We start from the raw sequence: 15,814 nt of genomic DNA on the forward strand, positions 1-15,814 counted from the left end.
TTGTTGTTGTGTGGTTTCAAGCTGTTTCAGACTCAGGGTGACCCTAAGTCAGGCATGTAGCCAGGTGGGAGGGTTTGAGGGGCTTCAGCCCCCCCCCCCCCAAATTCTCATGGTGGTTCGCAAAAAGGCCTTACTGGTGCATTATTTAAACTGCTATGTTTATTCATATCATGATCTGATCACCATACTCAATATAACCCATATGTATGTGGGTATTGGGGTAACAATTCAAAAGGTTTGCTAGGGTAGACCCTCTTTCACTCAGACTCAGCCCCCCCCCCCCCCCCCGAATCGAAATCCTGGCTACGGGCCTGACCTAAGTGTAATGTTTAGGTCAGGGCCGGATAAATGTTATTGGAGGGCTGCATCCGGTCTGCTGATTTAGCAGCCCCTGAGCTAAGCCTATCATGCTCGAGTTACAGCCATAACTTGCTGAATTGGCTTTAAAATAATTAGGCATCATATGAATCATGATGGTTTGAAATAAACCATGGTTTGGACTCAATTTGCAGTATGACATTTTGAAAATGGCAGCACTAATGATTTGGCTTGTTACAGAATGCCAGTTGTCATTTTCTATCACATCCCCAATGAATGGCAACACAGTACTACTGTATTACATTGATCAGCTGGTCCCACAATGAAAGCGGGTCTCTGGGGATCTGCCTTCTCACTAGCTTTAGGCAGCTAGTGGTTTTGCTAATAGTAGAGCTTTAGATCATAACATTGAGAAAACAATGCTTTTGCTTAGGTAGCATGGACTATTAATCTGCTTTAGTCTTTAGTCTTCTGCTTTAGTCTTCTGCTTTAGTCTTCTGTCTGCTCCACACTATGGTTCTAAGGCCCAGTGACCTCCAAAAGTAGAGCAACAGCCAAAACTATTATAAGTTCAAATAACATGCCAGTCAGCAGATACCGTGACATGCAAATCCTCTGCAAAACATTGTTTTTTAAAATCTTGTTTGCACCTGCTGAAAAACCATGAACTCTCCCCCCACCTCTCTCTATATGCCTGGGCACATACATGCAGATTTTACTATCATTATCTAGTGACATAGTTAAAATGGTAAAATAAGTAATTTATATGATGGACAATGGCGTAGTGGAGAATCAGTATTTCCCAACTCCCACTTTGCAGAACAGAATTCATTTATAAAGGATATTAATTTTTAAAAAGAAATCCACACATCTATATCACATGCTGTAATTACAGATTGCCCTCCAGCATGTTAACAAAGGATTTGAAAACAATACCAAATAAAGCATATATTTCAGTCAATGAATAATCATTTGCAGAATTTAGGTAACAGTATTTGCTGTTAAGCTTCAGTAACACTTTCACTTTGATATTGAATTGGATCTCACACAGTGAGTTCATATATATGTTTTATTATAAAAGAGAATACTGCTCATATCTTTTGTGAGAAATCTCTCCTACAGTTTTTTATGTGACTTAAGATAGTCTTAGGAAAAACCAAAATGGGGAGGGCAGATATCTGTTTTCGCTCTGGGGTACCAGAAGATCTATTTTCTATTGGCCCATTAAGGGCGGGGACTTCCTTTCATTTTAGACATTTAAGCTGTTTCTACTATAGAGGAGACTGGAAAGGCACTGCAAGCAGGCATGCACTTTAAGGAGACTTTAAAGCTGTTTACTCTAGAGGAGACTAGAGAGAGGCAGCAGGCAGACTTGCAAAATACCTTGGATTCAGATGGAGACTGAGGCCTGCAGAGATTGGCAAGCAAAGGACGGGAGAAATAGTGAAAGTGTAGTGACAAAGGAAAGGTAGGATGTAGTGCCAAGTCTTGGGCAGGAAGGGGAGGGGAGGGGGAAGGGGACAGGGAAAGCAGGAAGGAAGGAAGGAAGGAAGGAAGGAAGGAAGGAAGGAAGGAAGGAAGGAAGGAAGGAAGGAAGATCTGCTGTCTTCACCAAATGTCCAAATTCCCCATTTTTTGCAGCCAGCTTTTATCAGGTTGGCCTCCAATAAGGTCCTAATGAAAGAGCGAGGGCCACAGGGAGTATAGCTCAGGATGCCAATATTTGGGGAAAGCCAAGCAGCCAAAAAGAGAAAAACAGAAAGAAAGAAGAGGGAAGAGGAGATGGGAGGGCATGGGGAATCAAGGGAGGAGATAAGCCTTTGCTTTGTGGAATAAAGCAGCCCTGAGCAGCTGTAGGAGGGAATTGTTGAGGCTTTAAGGAGGATTAAAAGCTGTTACTCTAGAGGAGACTGGAGAGGTGCTGCAGGCAGGCATGCGCACTTTCTCTCCCAGCATGCACCACGCCACGCACTACAGCTGTTTCTACTCTACTCTAAGATGAGGTCTAAGATAGTAGTTTTCAGGGAATGGGGGCTTTCTTTTGTATTGCTGCTGAGATTAATAATAAAGATTAAACTGTGATGCCGAAAAGCAGAGGAGGAGCCGAGATCGACTTCTGCTTGCTTTCGTGTTGTGCACATTTTTGTACCGGGAGGGTCCTTCCCATTCTGTGCTTCCGAAGGTACTGAAAGTAACTGAGGTAGTGAATAAAAACAGATCTGTACACAAGCCTAGTAAATGCCAGCTGTCTTGAGAATCCCCTACTGAACATGTGTGAATAGCAAAACAAAGAAGGGAAAGCATATTAGCCTGCCTCACCACCTACTCCCAGTATGTTATCAAAGCATAATCCTGGCCACCAATGCCAAACATAAGTGGTGGCTGATTTTAAAAAATCACCCCAATTGCATTTTGGGAGAAGCTTTGAAGTTGTTTCTAGAATATTGAAAATGCTTTTGTTTATGCAGGCAAGGCTTACCTGATTTGGTTATTTTGTTTTATCTGTGTGTATTATTACTTCTGAAGATAATTTGCAGAAATATGTTGCACTGCTCTTATTTTCTGTTGTATAGTTTCCTATTTCTATTATTTCTACCTCTGGTATCAAATTAAAATAAATAATGACTAAGAAAACATCTACTTCATTAATGAAAGTATACAGGTACCTTTCTTATATTGAATTAAATAGTTTGTATGTTTTTAGATCCTCATCACTGTAATGAAAAAATGTGTCAAGGGAAAACCTGCAAACATAGCACAATAAGAGTCTGGTGAATATATGTTCCAACTTTCTTTTTGAAAGTAGTCTGTTTGTCAAACATGATGTGTTTTTTTAATGCAAAGTGCCATTGGCAAAATCACATTGAATCCAAAGGCAATTCAAGTATCCGTGAAGGCATGAAGTTTAGGCTTAATGAACTATGTGACTATGATAATGTGCTCATTTGATAGATGATATGCAAATATTAGTCTACTGAAGTTCAAGGTGGCCTGGACTAATAAACAGGGATGGAAAATGTACCTCATACGTTTGATCAACTGAAAAACAAGCAGCCTGGGAGAAGGCATCTGGGTGTACAAAAACTTAACAGTGCCGCATTTGGAGCCCATCAAAACACGGAGCTGTGGCAAAGCGTCTAGTTGCTAAGCAACATGCTTCAGACATTCAAAACAGAGTTGTAAAAGTTGAATGCTCATGCCAACAGCTGCTACTTCTTGCCTTGCTGAAAAAAGGGTAAAAAAGAGGCTTAAGAAAAAAAAACAGCTGTGCCCTGTGAGATGTTTCTTCTCTGACATTTTTACCTTTAAACTCTTTTTCAGGCTTCCAGTCTGCAAATGGGTGGTGAGTCATTTAGCCTTTGATGCTCCTCAATGAATACTCTTAGTACATTTCTTCATTCCTGGGCATCCTTTTTTCTTCCCACAGTGAAGGAAAAACCCACACTTTCTCATTGAAGCAAACAAGTTGTGATATGCCACCAATGAATTTAAAATACACATTTTAGATGTCAGTTTATACCACTCAATAGCTCAACTAAAAGTCTAAAGCCTTTGACTGTGTGGGTCATAATAAATTGTGACAGGTTGTTGGTGGTATGGGGATACCAATCCACCTTGTCTGTCTCCTGAGGAATTTGTACAATGATCAAGTTGCAATGGTAAGAACAGACCATGCAACAATAGACTGGTTCAAGGTTTGGAAAGGAGTACAGCAGGGCTATATACTCTCATCCTAGCTTTTCAACTAGTATGCAGAACACATCATGCGACGTGTGGTACTTGATGAATCCAAGACTGGAGTTAAATTTGCTGAAAGAAACATTAATAACCTTAGATATGCAGATGATACCACCTTGATGGCTGAAAGCGAGGAGAAGCTGAGAAACCTTATAACCAAGGTGAAAAAAGAAAGTGCAAAAGCTGGGTTGTAGTTAAACATTAAAAAAAACCCAAGATGATGGCAACCAGCTGGATTGATAACTGGCAAATCGAGAAAACATGGTGGCAGTAACAGACTTTGCATTTCTAAGGTACAAAGATTACTGCAGATGTAGATTGCAGCCAGGAAATCAGAAGATGTTTACTTCTTGGGAGGGGAGCAATGATCAATAAAATAGTTAAGTGTAGAGACATCACAATGAAGATCTGCATAGTTAAAGCAGTGGTATTACCCATAGTAACCTATGGATGTGAGGACTCAACCATAAGGAAGGCTGCGCAAAGAAAGATAGATGCTTTTGAACCCGTGGTGTTGGAGGAAAATTTTGAGAGTGCCTTGGATTGCAGGAAGATCAAACCTGTCCATACTCCAGGAAATAAAGCCCAATTGCTCACTGGAGAGAAAAATATTAAAAGCAAAGATGAAATACTTTGGCTACATAACGAGAAGCTAGGATAGCTTGGAGAAGACAATGATTCTGGGGGAAATGGAAGGAAAAAGGAAGAGGGGCAGACCAAGGGCAAGATGGATGGATGTATCATTGAAGTGACTAGCTTGACCTTGAAAGAGCTGGGAGTGACGACGACCAACAGGGAGCTCTGCCGTGGACTAGTCCAGGAGGTCATGAAGAGTAGGAAACGACTGAACAAATAAAGAACAAACACAGCTGAAGTCAGCAGAAGAAAAAATGTTTTATTTTGGTAAGGAAATCATAGGTCACGGATTCATCAAGTATTTTTTCCAGGGGCCCATTCCCATTAAAGAATAATAATGCTATTATTCCACTTTAACTGTCATGGTTCCATCCTATGGATTCCCTGGGTTTGTAGTCTGGTAAGACATTGGAGTTCTGTCTTCTGAATGCCCGCTACTAAATCACCCATCCCAGGAATCCATAGGATGGAATCGTAACAGTTACTGCGTCCAATTCTGGGCACCACAACTGAAGAGAGATATTGACAAGCTGGAATGTGTCCAGAGTAGGGTGACTAAAATGATCAAGGGTCTGGAGAACAAGCCCTTTGAGGAGCAACTTAAAGCGCTGGGTATGTTTAGCCTTCAGAAGAGAAGGCTGAGAGGAGACATGATGGCCATGTATAAATATGTGAGGGGAAGTCATAGGGAGGAGGGAGCAAGGACGAGGATCAGTGGCTTCAAACTACAGGAAAGGAGAGTCCACCTGAACATTAGGAAGAACTTCCTAACTGTGAGAGCTGTTCAGGAGTGGAACTTTCTACCCTGAGGTGTGGTGGAGGCTCCTTGTATGGAGGCTTTTAAACACAGGCTGGATGGCCATCTGTTGGGGATGCTTTGAATGCAATTGTCCTGCTTTTTGGCAGGGGATTGGACTGGATGGCCCACGAGATCTCTTCCAACTCTATGATTCTATATGATTCTATAGGTGGAATAAACAGCAGGATGCTGTAGAAATGGCCCTCTGGTTGCCAAACTAGCAACCCCTGTTAATGCCAGAAGGAAATATCAATGAAACAATGTGAAATTCACAGAGAAAATATGTTTAAATAGTCTGTGTTATGTTAAATGCTGGGAGGAAAACTGTATAGGAGATCTTTGTAGTGATTTTTATCACTCCTCATTACTGATAATATAAGTTAGGTCTATTATAAATCACAGCCCGAAAACATTTGGAAGGCCATAGGTTCCCCACAAAAGCTCTCTGTCATGGATACCACTAACTGGGATTCATACAAGTGCTTGTAACTCAACCTACATTTACCTCTATTTTCAGTGCTTCCTGGTGAAAGAGCTAGAGTATTAAAAATGTCACATTAATTGAAATAATAAAACTTCTCCATTGCACGGCCATACACAAAGCAAATCAATACAATGTTACAAAACATAATTAAGCAAAAACAAAATATGGAATGCGTTCCCAAAGGTAGAAAGAAAATAGATATCCACAATGACTTTAACTCTGTAGACAACTAGTTTCTTTCTACACTTTTAGGAACAAAAAAACCAATAACAATTAAGTTATGGGAGTAAAACATATTTGAGTTGCCAGCTTGCACAGCACAATTCCACTGAGGAAATCTGCGTACAGATTATCACACAGAGGATTTGCACTCTATGCAGCTAATGAGTTATAAAATCATCTGTATGTCGGCATATATGCTACTAATACAGAACATATTAATACATTTAAGAGATACATCCCAGAAAGAGTTACGTGACACCTCCCACTTTAGCTATATGAATAATTATATTTTAAACAGTGGTGTCAATCAATTGGTTCCCCAGATGCTGTTGAACTGCAGCTCCCAATATAACCATTGGCTACGATGACTAGGGTTGATGACTTCATTAAGATCTAGAGTACCACGTGATTCCTGCTGTCAACAAGCTTGTTTTATACTGCTCTGGAAACTAGGACAGGGAGCAGTGGATTCAAACTGCAGGAAAAGATATTCCACTTAAACATTAGGAAGAACTTCCTGATGGTTCAAACTGTTCAATAATGAAATATACAGCCTCGGAGCATGGTGGAGTCTCCTTCTCTGGAGAATTTTAAGAACAGGCTAGATGGCCATCCGTCAGGGGTGCTCTGATTGTGTGTTTTTGCATGGTGAGGTGTGTGTTGGATGGATGACCCTTGTGGTCTCTTCCAACTCCATGATTCTATGAACATTTCTGCCATCTATGAGAATTGGATGGAAGATAACTGCTCTTTTGGCACAAAAAGGAAGACTCTCTCTCTCTCTCTCTCTCTCTATATATATATATATATATAACCATTTATGAAATAATTATTTTAGGGATGTTTTTTTTTCTCTGTATAAGAGCATAGATAAAAATATCTAGCACTATTTGTATTTCTTAAAATCCAATTTGAACATGACAATTTTGGAGATGTTTTCCAGTCCTGTACATTACGATTGAAAATGAGTAGTTTTAGACATGAACAGAAAGAACATGCAGGACAACTGCAGCACGGCAGGAACATCAAGACTATTTCAAGTATTTTGAAGTGGTAAACAGACTAGGTTATGTTTTTCTCCTTACCCGGAGTAACCCATTCCACAAAACATCCCAAGCCTCCTTTTTTCTGGCAGCCACTCTAGCGATGTAGCAGAGGAAGGGAACTCTAATGGAAAGTTATATGTTTTTTCTGAATTAAGGAAGGAAAAGTAGAAGAGCACACTGAAGGGGACATTTGTGTTGAGAAGTTCCTATTGCATAAACATTGCCACATGTCCACATGAGCCACACCTCCTTCCCCAGTTCAGCCAATGCTTCTCGAGTATCATTCAAAACTCATCCAAAAAGCTGTGATGATCATATTTGCCAGTTCAGAACTCTAACGGATTAAGAGACCAGTTTCCATCCTGAGGATAATGAGGCATTGCAACTCCACCCTTCACCTAACCCGGTGCACTACTTTTCTCCAGCTGAGTTTACATGTGGTTTGAATTTACATCCTCCTCTTATGCGCCACACATGTTGTGCCTTTCCAATTTTATTGCTACTTTCTTTTCATGCTGGAAATGCCATGTTAAATTACCAGAAACTAAGCAAGGAAATTGAGAGCTCCCTTAAGTCTACATCACACATTCTGTTCCTAAGTAATCTCAACAGAGCCAGATCTGGATATAATCCAAAGGCATTGATAGTTCTTTGGTTTGCTAGCATCCAGTTGGAAGTGAATAAAAATGGAAAAGAATCTAGAAAAACAAAAGACTACACTTCCCAATCAAACAAAATGGTATAATGCTTTGGATGCTGGAAAAGGGCTCTGTAAACCCTGCTCAACCAAGTAAACCTAACAAATTACCTTGGAGAAGTTATACTCTTTCACCTCAGAGGAAGGCAAGGGCAAATCCTTGCCAAGAAAACTACATGGTAGGTTCCCCTTAGGATTACCATAGGCCATAAATGACTTAAAGACACATCACCACCACAATACTTTCTGGTAAATAGACTTTCTAACTTTCCTCTCTATCCATGGGGGACATGAGAGAAGCCTCCTCACAGGATTGCAAGACATCCGGGCGTCCCCTGGGCAACGTCTTCGTAGACGGCTGATTCTCTCGCCACAGAAGCGACCAGCATGCATGCAAGCAAGCAAAACAAGGCTCAAACCCAGAACCTCAGCCAATGGCTGATACCAAATGAGAGACTCCCCCCTGGGCACACAGAGGACTGCGTGACTTGGAAGGTGCTGAACAGACTGCGCTCTGGCACCATGAGATGCAGAGCCAACCTTCAGAAATGGGGCTACAAAGTGGAATCCTCGACATGCGAGTGTGGAGAGGAGCAAACCACTGACCACCTGCTGCAATGCAACCTGAGCCCTGCCACATGCACAATGGAGGACCTTCTTGCAGCAACACCAGAAGCACTCCAAGTGGCCAGACACTGGTCAAAGGACATTTAATCAACTACCAAACTCACAAATTTTGTATTTTGTCTATATGTTTGCTTTGTTCTGTTAGAAATGTAATATAATTTGACTGGTTGTCCTGACACGACTCTCTATCCATGACTTACCTTATTAGTTGTGTTGATTGAATTTTTCAACATTGATTTCAGCATTAATATATAATGTCAGTGCTGATATAAACAATGATTAACTACACTTGTGCTAGGTTATCTACACAGAGAAAATCTAACAAATCCGTTCAGTACCAACATCAAACTTATTAAATGGCAAATGCTTACTGGTTTGGAATGTTATCACATAAAAGTTACACAATGAGATTCTTCCTTAGTACTATTTCTCTAGAGGTAATTTGAGTGCCAGTGTGGTGGAGTGGTCTGAGTGTTGAATAACCACTCTGGAGTCCAAGGTTTGAATTCCCGCTCAGCCAAAGAAACCCATTGGATGACCTTGGGCAAATCACATTCTTTCAGCCTCACAGGAAGGCAAAGCCAAACCCCTTCTGTAGTAATCTTGCCAAGAAAATCCCATGAAAGGTTCATTTTGGGGTCATGACAAGTCTGAAATGACTTGAAGGCACCCAACAATAACAAAGGGAATTCAGGGCAAATCTCGATCATGAAAAAGCCTTATGAGAAACTTATCAGGTTGAAGGTAGTACAAGGACATGAACACTAAGAAAACCTTTTCAATAAACACGCAGGACACAAAGCTTTTACCTCATCACTACAAGGCATCAAGGACACTGGAAGAGAAGAGTCAAAGGGGAAACTTTCATCTTGCTTGTGGGATTCTGAATAACTCAGTGGAGTGGAGTAGTTCATTTAACAAAGTTTAGAAAAAATCAATTTCAGGACTGCTGCTGGGAAAGCACACAGTTTAAGAATGTCTGCTAGCTCCTGATTCTTCTGTAATATGATTTACTATTTCACTTCTGCTGCAGCATCTGTGTAAAGCCTTTAGGCTTTTATTTCCCACAGATACCTTAGGATGGACCCCAAAATGAGGAAAGCAAAGGCCCACTCAAGAGTAGGCTCGTGGGCACCAAACGTCTTTCCACCAATGATATGGTAAACATGGGACACTAAGATTCCTATATGAGAAATTATGAATAAAAAGTGCAAAATACACAACAATCATCACTCATTATATTGCTTAATGCTTCTCCTTTTAGTGCACTTTTTACTGATAATTCCTCAAGAGAGGAATTCTCGAACCTTCCCAGGAATAACAAAGACTGCCTACAATCTATTCTAGGCACAATTACTTGTGACTAAACTGTGCTGACCACATGGAGAGCACTTGTCAGTACATACTGCCTTATAAGAATCATGCTTAGAGGCAGTTTGAATGAATTTTGTTGTTAACTGTGGTCACATTGACTTCGTGGAGCCCCTGGTGGCGCAATGAGTTAAACCCTTGCGCTGACAGGACTGTTGAACGAAAGATCAGCAGTTTGAATCCAGAGAGCGGGGTAAGCTCCCATATGTCAGCTCCAGCTTCTCATACGAGGACATGAGAGAAGCCTCCCACAGGATGGTAAAACATCTGGGCGTCCCATAGGCAACATCCTTGCAGATGGCCAATTATCTCACACCAGAAGCAGTTTCTCAAGTTGCTCCTGACATGAAAAAAAAGTTGACTTCGACTTATAGTGACTCTATGAATGAGAGACAGCTAAATCAGCTTTCCTTCAACAGCTTTGCTCAGATCTTGTAGATATGGGATCACAGAATAGTAAAGATGGAGAAAAACCACAAGGGCCATTCTAATCAATTCCTCAACACAATCAAAGCACTCCCAACAAATGGGAGCCATGGGTTCCTTGATTTGAGTATATTTATCTTTATTTGTGCTTTCCTACTCTCTTACTGCTTCCTTCCTTACCAAGAATGACTATCTTTTATAGTGAGTTATGTCTTCTCATTATCACTTGAATGATAATGAATGGGAACATGTAATTTGCAAGTACTTGAATGTGGACAAAATTAATAACAATCTGGTGCCAATGTTGAGTCTCCATGCTGACCTTAAGTAAAAACATTTCTGAGTTCCCTTGAGATGGCAAATGTCTTGGGCGCTGAGTGCAAGAGGATGCTGTGGCTGAATTTAACTTTTTGTTTGTTATCATAAATGTCTTAAGCACACCATATGAGATGCAAGAGATAAAGGTTCAACATTCCTTTCCCACAGTAGGCTCACAGGAAGGAGGTGAGTCCCATGGCAACCTTTTTTCATGTAGGCGTCCCATCAGACCCTTGGCATGACTGCTACATTGTCAGGTATTTACCTATTTGTGGTGAAAACTGACTTAATTGTGGTGGTAGGTATCTTCAGAGACAACTCTGACAGCTTGTGAAATATTACAAGGGGCTTAAAATTCAAACTGATGCAGCCATTGCTTCATGGAGCCTAGAAGAGAATGCCATGGATAACTGAGATGAGGACCCTATGGATAACTTAGAAGAGGATGCCATGGTAACCTAGAACAGAGCTTTTCAAACTGGGTCACAACACATTAGTGTGTTGGTTGCAGTGTGTAAATGTGTTGTGTGAATATCATGAGAAACTCCTTGCCTAGGGATATTAGATCAGCCCCCTCCCTCCTGACCTTTCGTAAGAGAGTGAAAACCTGGCTCTTTGAGCAGGCATTCGGAACCCCGGAATAGATAGTCAAGCTTGAGATGGAGAATGACCCAGGAACGGCCAAGACGATGAAATGGACGAGGATTGGAATGAGAGGATATAGCTCTTTTTAAATTGTTATTGCACTGTATTGCACTGTCTTTTTTTGTCTAATTGCACTTAACTGTTTTTGCTTTTGTATTGTATTGATGGCATCGAATTGTGCCGATATGTAGACCGCCCTGAGTAGCCTGCAGGCTGATATGGGCGGGATATAAGTGACGTAAATAAATAAATAAATAAATAAACCTCTGAGTCCACGTGAAATACGCAATAGCACTGAAACATGGAAGCCTTAAAATGTTGAAGACAAAATGTGTGTGTCTTTATCAAACATTCTACCATGTCTCCATCGCATCAACCTCATCCATAGTAAGAAGTTATTTTATTTGTGTTATAGTAAAGTAAGGTAAAGGTTTCCCTTGGCATTAAGTCTAGCAGTTGAGTCCAACTCTGGAGGTGATGCTCATCTCCATTTCTAAGCCGAAGAGCTGGCATTGTCCGTAGATGTCTCCAAGGTCATGTGATCAGCATGACTGCATGGAGCGCTGTTACCTTCCAACAGTAGCAGTACCTATTGATCTACTCACACTTGCATTTTTTCATAGAATTACAGAGTTGGAAGAGACCTCATGGGCCATCCAGTCCAATCCCCTGCCAAGAAGCAGGAAAATCGCATTCAAAGCACCCCCAACAGTGCTTCTGCCAGGTTGGCAGAAGCTGGGGCTAACAGGAGGAGCTCACCATGCTCCCCAAATTTGAACCTTTCAGGCAGCAAGTTAAGCAGCTCAGTGGTGCATGCATGTTTTAAAATCTTGCACATATTTACATATTACAACTTGTAAATGACAAAAATATTGGAAATGGATATCATTATTTTTAAAATCATGTATTTTCAAAAGTATAAATGAAAAGTTTCCATGGGATGTGTTGTGTCCCCATACATTTTGTTATTATTACAATTTATTGTAATGCAGTAAAATAAATAAATTGATGCATGTGTCTGTTCTCTTACAAGGGATTGGTCTGACCTCTGGTTGGCTAGTTGAACCGAATTACTGTGTCCTGAAACGATGCACGTCTCGAAAGCTCCACCTTTGAGGAAGACTCTGTGGCTCTCCCACAACTTCGGGCCTCATGGAGAGGCAAGACCAGCACACCTGCTGCGAAGCAGAAGAGGGAGGCGGAAGGCGGAAGGCCAAGGGCCAAGGCCTCCTCCCCAACCTACCTCTCGGGTGAAGAGGATGGCGGCGTCGTAGTGCTCCTGGTGCTGGTCGTCGAGCTGGTTGTGCTGGTGCTGCCACTTGCAGAAGTTCTTGAGGGTGGTGGCGGCGTTCTTGTTGACCTCCAGGCCCTTCTCCTTGTCCCCCAGCACCACCACCTTGACCACGGCCAGCCGGATGGGGTTCTCGATGCTGGCGTGGCCGTAGAGGCGGGAGGCGATGCCGGCGAGGGTCAGCAGGTAGTGCTGGAGGCCCTGGCCGTACTTGTGGGCCATGGAGGGGTCGGCCACCAGGAGGAGTTCCACCTGCCGCGCCCGCGAGATGGAGCGGCGGCGGCGGCGGCGTCGGGGGTGGGGGCGGGGAGGGAGCGCCAGGGAGCCCTCCGGCCCTCGGGTCTCGCAGCTGGGCCGGGCGGTCAGCGCCTGGAAGCGGAAAGGGTCCCTGAAGTAAAGGTGGAGCACCCGGGCGGAGTCGTCGCCGTAGACGCGCCCCTCGGCCAGCTCCCGCGGCCGCAGCCAGGGCTTGATGGTGTATCGGGCGTCCCTGACCGCGAAGTAGCCGTCCAAGCCGCCGCAGAGGTCGAAGAGGGCCAGGGAGCGGGGGCTGCCGTCCACGGTGCCCCGGTAGAAGCAGCGCCCCTCGCCCGGGCCTCGCTCCAGGTCCAGCAGGAAGCGCTGCCCGCCCGCGTAGAGCAGGTAGCCCACCTTGCCGCCGCCCGCGTAGGTCCGGTCCACGCTCTCCACCACGCCGCTCTCCCCGCGCGATCGCGACCGGTTCCCATCCGGGGCAGGGGGCGGGGGCGCTCCGGCGGCGGCATGAAGGCTTGCGGCCAGCGGCAAAAGCCAGGAGGCCAACGGGGGAAGCATAGCGCGGGATCCCCCTAGCCCCTTCCCTTGCCTTTGCCCTTCCCTTTGCCCCTTCCCTTCCCTTTGCCCTAGCCCTTGCCTTTGATCTTGCCCCTTCCCTGCCCCTTCCTTTGCCTCTGCCCTATTCCTTGCCCCTTCCCTTGCTTTTGCCCTCGCCCTTGCCTTTGACCTTGCCCCTTCCCTTGCCTTAGCCCTTGCCCCTTCCCTTGCTTTTGCCCTAGCCTTTGCCCTTGCCCCTTCCCTTGCCTCCGCCTGAGAAGCGAGCCTTACGAGGCAGGGAGCCGCGAGTAACAGCAGAGCTCCCGGTTTGGCGTCTCCCTCTCCGGAGTCAGCTGAGCCGCATCCGAGAAGTTGGAGCCCTCCGCAGCTCCGCTCTTTCTCTCCGCTCGGCTCTGCGAGAAGCCGAGCTTCCTGCCTGCCCTTCGGACCTCGCCGCCTTCTCCCTTCCCTCCTGGGCTCGGAGGAGGTTTCCGTTCGAGAGCGAGCGAGCGAGAAAGAGAGAGAGAGAGAGAGAGACCCGCGGAAAGGCGAAGGAGGCGCGCTGTCGGGGGGAAAGTTCCCTGCGAAACCAAGGGATCTTGCTCAGAGGATGCTGCGCTTGTCGTCCCCGTCGGAGTTATCCCCAGTCTGCCGATGCGAACAAGAGGAGACGGGCGGGAGCTGTGAAGATGCGAGGAGGTGGAACAATGAATTTATAGCGGCATGCCATCCTGCAATGGCAATTTCATCCCTCGTCATTGCAGGCTGCCTCTTAAAGGGAGAGCTTCAGCACCAGCCCTCCCACCGCACTTCCTCCTCTGCCTGCTCCAAGGGGAAAGCGGAGCGAGGGGGAGGGGGAGGGGGGAGGGGTCGCCGAGGGCACGGAGAGGAAGGCTTGGGACAGGAAAAGGAAGGGGACAAGGACCCCCTCTCTCCCTCCCTCCCTCCCTCCCTCCGGGGTTTCCTCTCACCATCCAGGTCTTTCAAGTCTAGGAAGGGACAGCACTATGTCTCCATCTGTCAGGTGGGTCTCCCTCACCTTCTTTCCATTCTGATCCAACAGCTATAGCTCAGGCATGGGCAACCCTGGTCCTTCCAGGTGTTTTGGACTTCAACTCTCACCATTCCTAACAGCCTCAGGTCCCTTCTTCAGGTCCGGCTTATGCAACTGAGGGGGGAAAGGAAAGGGCCTGAGGGCTGTTAGGAATGGTGAGAGTTGAAGTCCAAAACACCTGGAAGGACCAGGTTTGCCCATGCCTGAGCTATAGCTTTACTCCACCCTCTAGTCCAGCATTTCTCAACCTGAGGGTTGGGACCCCTGGGATGGTCACGAGAGGGTGTCAGAGTGATCACCAAAGACCATCAGAAAACACAGTATTTACTGTTGGTCATGGGGGGTTCTGTGAGGGAAGTTTGGCCCAATTCTATCATGTGTGTGGTTCAGAATTCTCTTTGATTGTAGGTGAACTATAAATCCCAGCAACTACAACGCCCAAATGTCAAGGTCAATTTACCCCAAACTCCACCAGTGTTCACATTTGGCCATATTGACTATCCATGCCAAGTTTGGTCGAGGTCCATCATTATTTGAGCCCACAGTGCCTTCTGGATGTAAGTGAACTATAACTCCAAAACTCAAGGTCAATGCCCACCAAACTCTTCCAGTATTTTCTGTTGGCCATGGAAATTCTGTGTGCTAAGTTTGGTTCAATTCCCTTCTTGGTGGAGTTCAGAATGCTCTTTGATTCGAGGTTAACTATAAATCCCAGCAGCTATGACTCCCAAATCACAAAATCAACACCCCCTCAATGCCACCAGTTTTCAAATTTGGGCATATCAGGTATTTGTGCCAAATTTGGTCCAGTGAACGAAAATGCATTCTGCATATCAGATATTTACATTCCAATTCATGACAGTAGCAAAATTACAGTTATGAAGTAGCAATTAATTTTTTTTATGGTTGGAGGTTACCACAACACGAGGAACTGTATTAAGGGGTCGCAGCTTTAGGAAGGTTGATAACCACTGCTCTAGTCTCTGTTATGGTACAATTTTCGAACGTGATATGGAGCGATGGTGACTTGAAACTGTCCCCTTTTTAAAACTTTTCTTCCCCCTCTCTCTGAAGATATATGCATAAATTTCACATATTTTATGTTGGTGACACACTTTTTAGACATAGATCCTTTTGCGACACAGTCATTCACAAAAACACCTCCAAATAGGTCTAGTTGGAGGGTATTATAGCATCTTATTCTTTACATAAGAGGAAAATGAAGCCCTTGCTATTATAACAATCTTGCTATTGTTGAAGGATTGATAGTTGGAAACTTTGAAGGGGGAACATATCACAAATATCTAAAGATCTATGCATGTTTCTCAAAACACCTTTTCCCTACCCCTT

The 15,814-nt window shown here is 44.2% G+C and overlaps 1 protein-coding gene across 1 annotated transcript in view; it reads right to left on the minus strand.

Moving 5' to 3' along the window:
• The window catches only part of ADAMTS5 (ADAM metallopeptidase with thrombospondin type 1 motif 5), a 60,297-nt gene extending 46,046 nt beyond the window's left edge, over positions 1-14,251 (minus strand). Inside the window, exon 1 of the mRNA XM_060770466.2 lies at positions 12,571-14,251. Coding sequence (XP_060626449.2) covers positions 12,571-13,431 — 861 coding nt within the window. The 5' untranslated portion in view covers positions 13,432-14,251. The remainder of the gene's footprint in view (positions 1-12,570) is intronic.
• Between the last annotated feature and the right edge of the window lie 1,563 nt (positions 14,252-15,814).

Source organism: Anolis sagrei, chromosome 3 (assembly GCF_037176765.1).
Source record: "Anolis sagrei isolate rAnoSag1 chromosome 3, rAnoSag1.mat, whole genome shotgun sequence".
NCBI lineage: Eukaryota > Metazoa > Chordata > Lepidosauria > Squamata > Dactyloidae > Anolis > Anolis sagrei.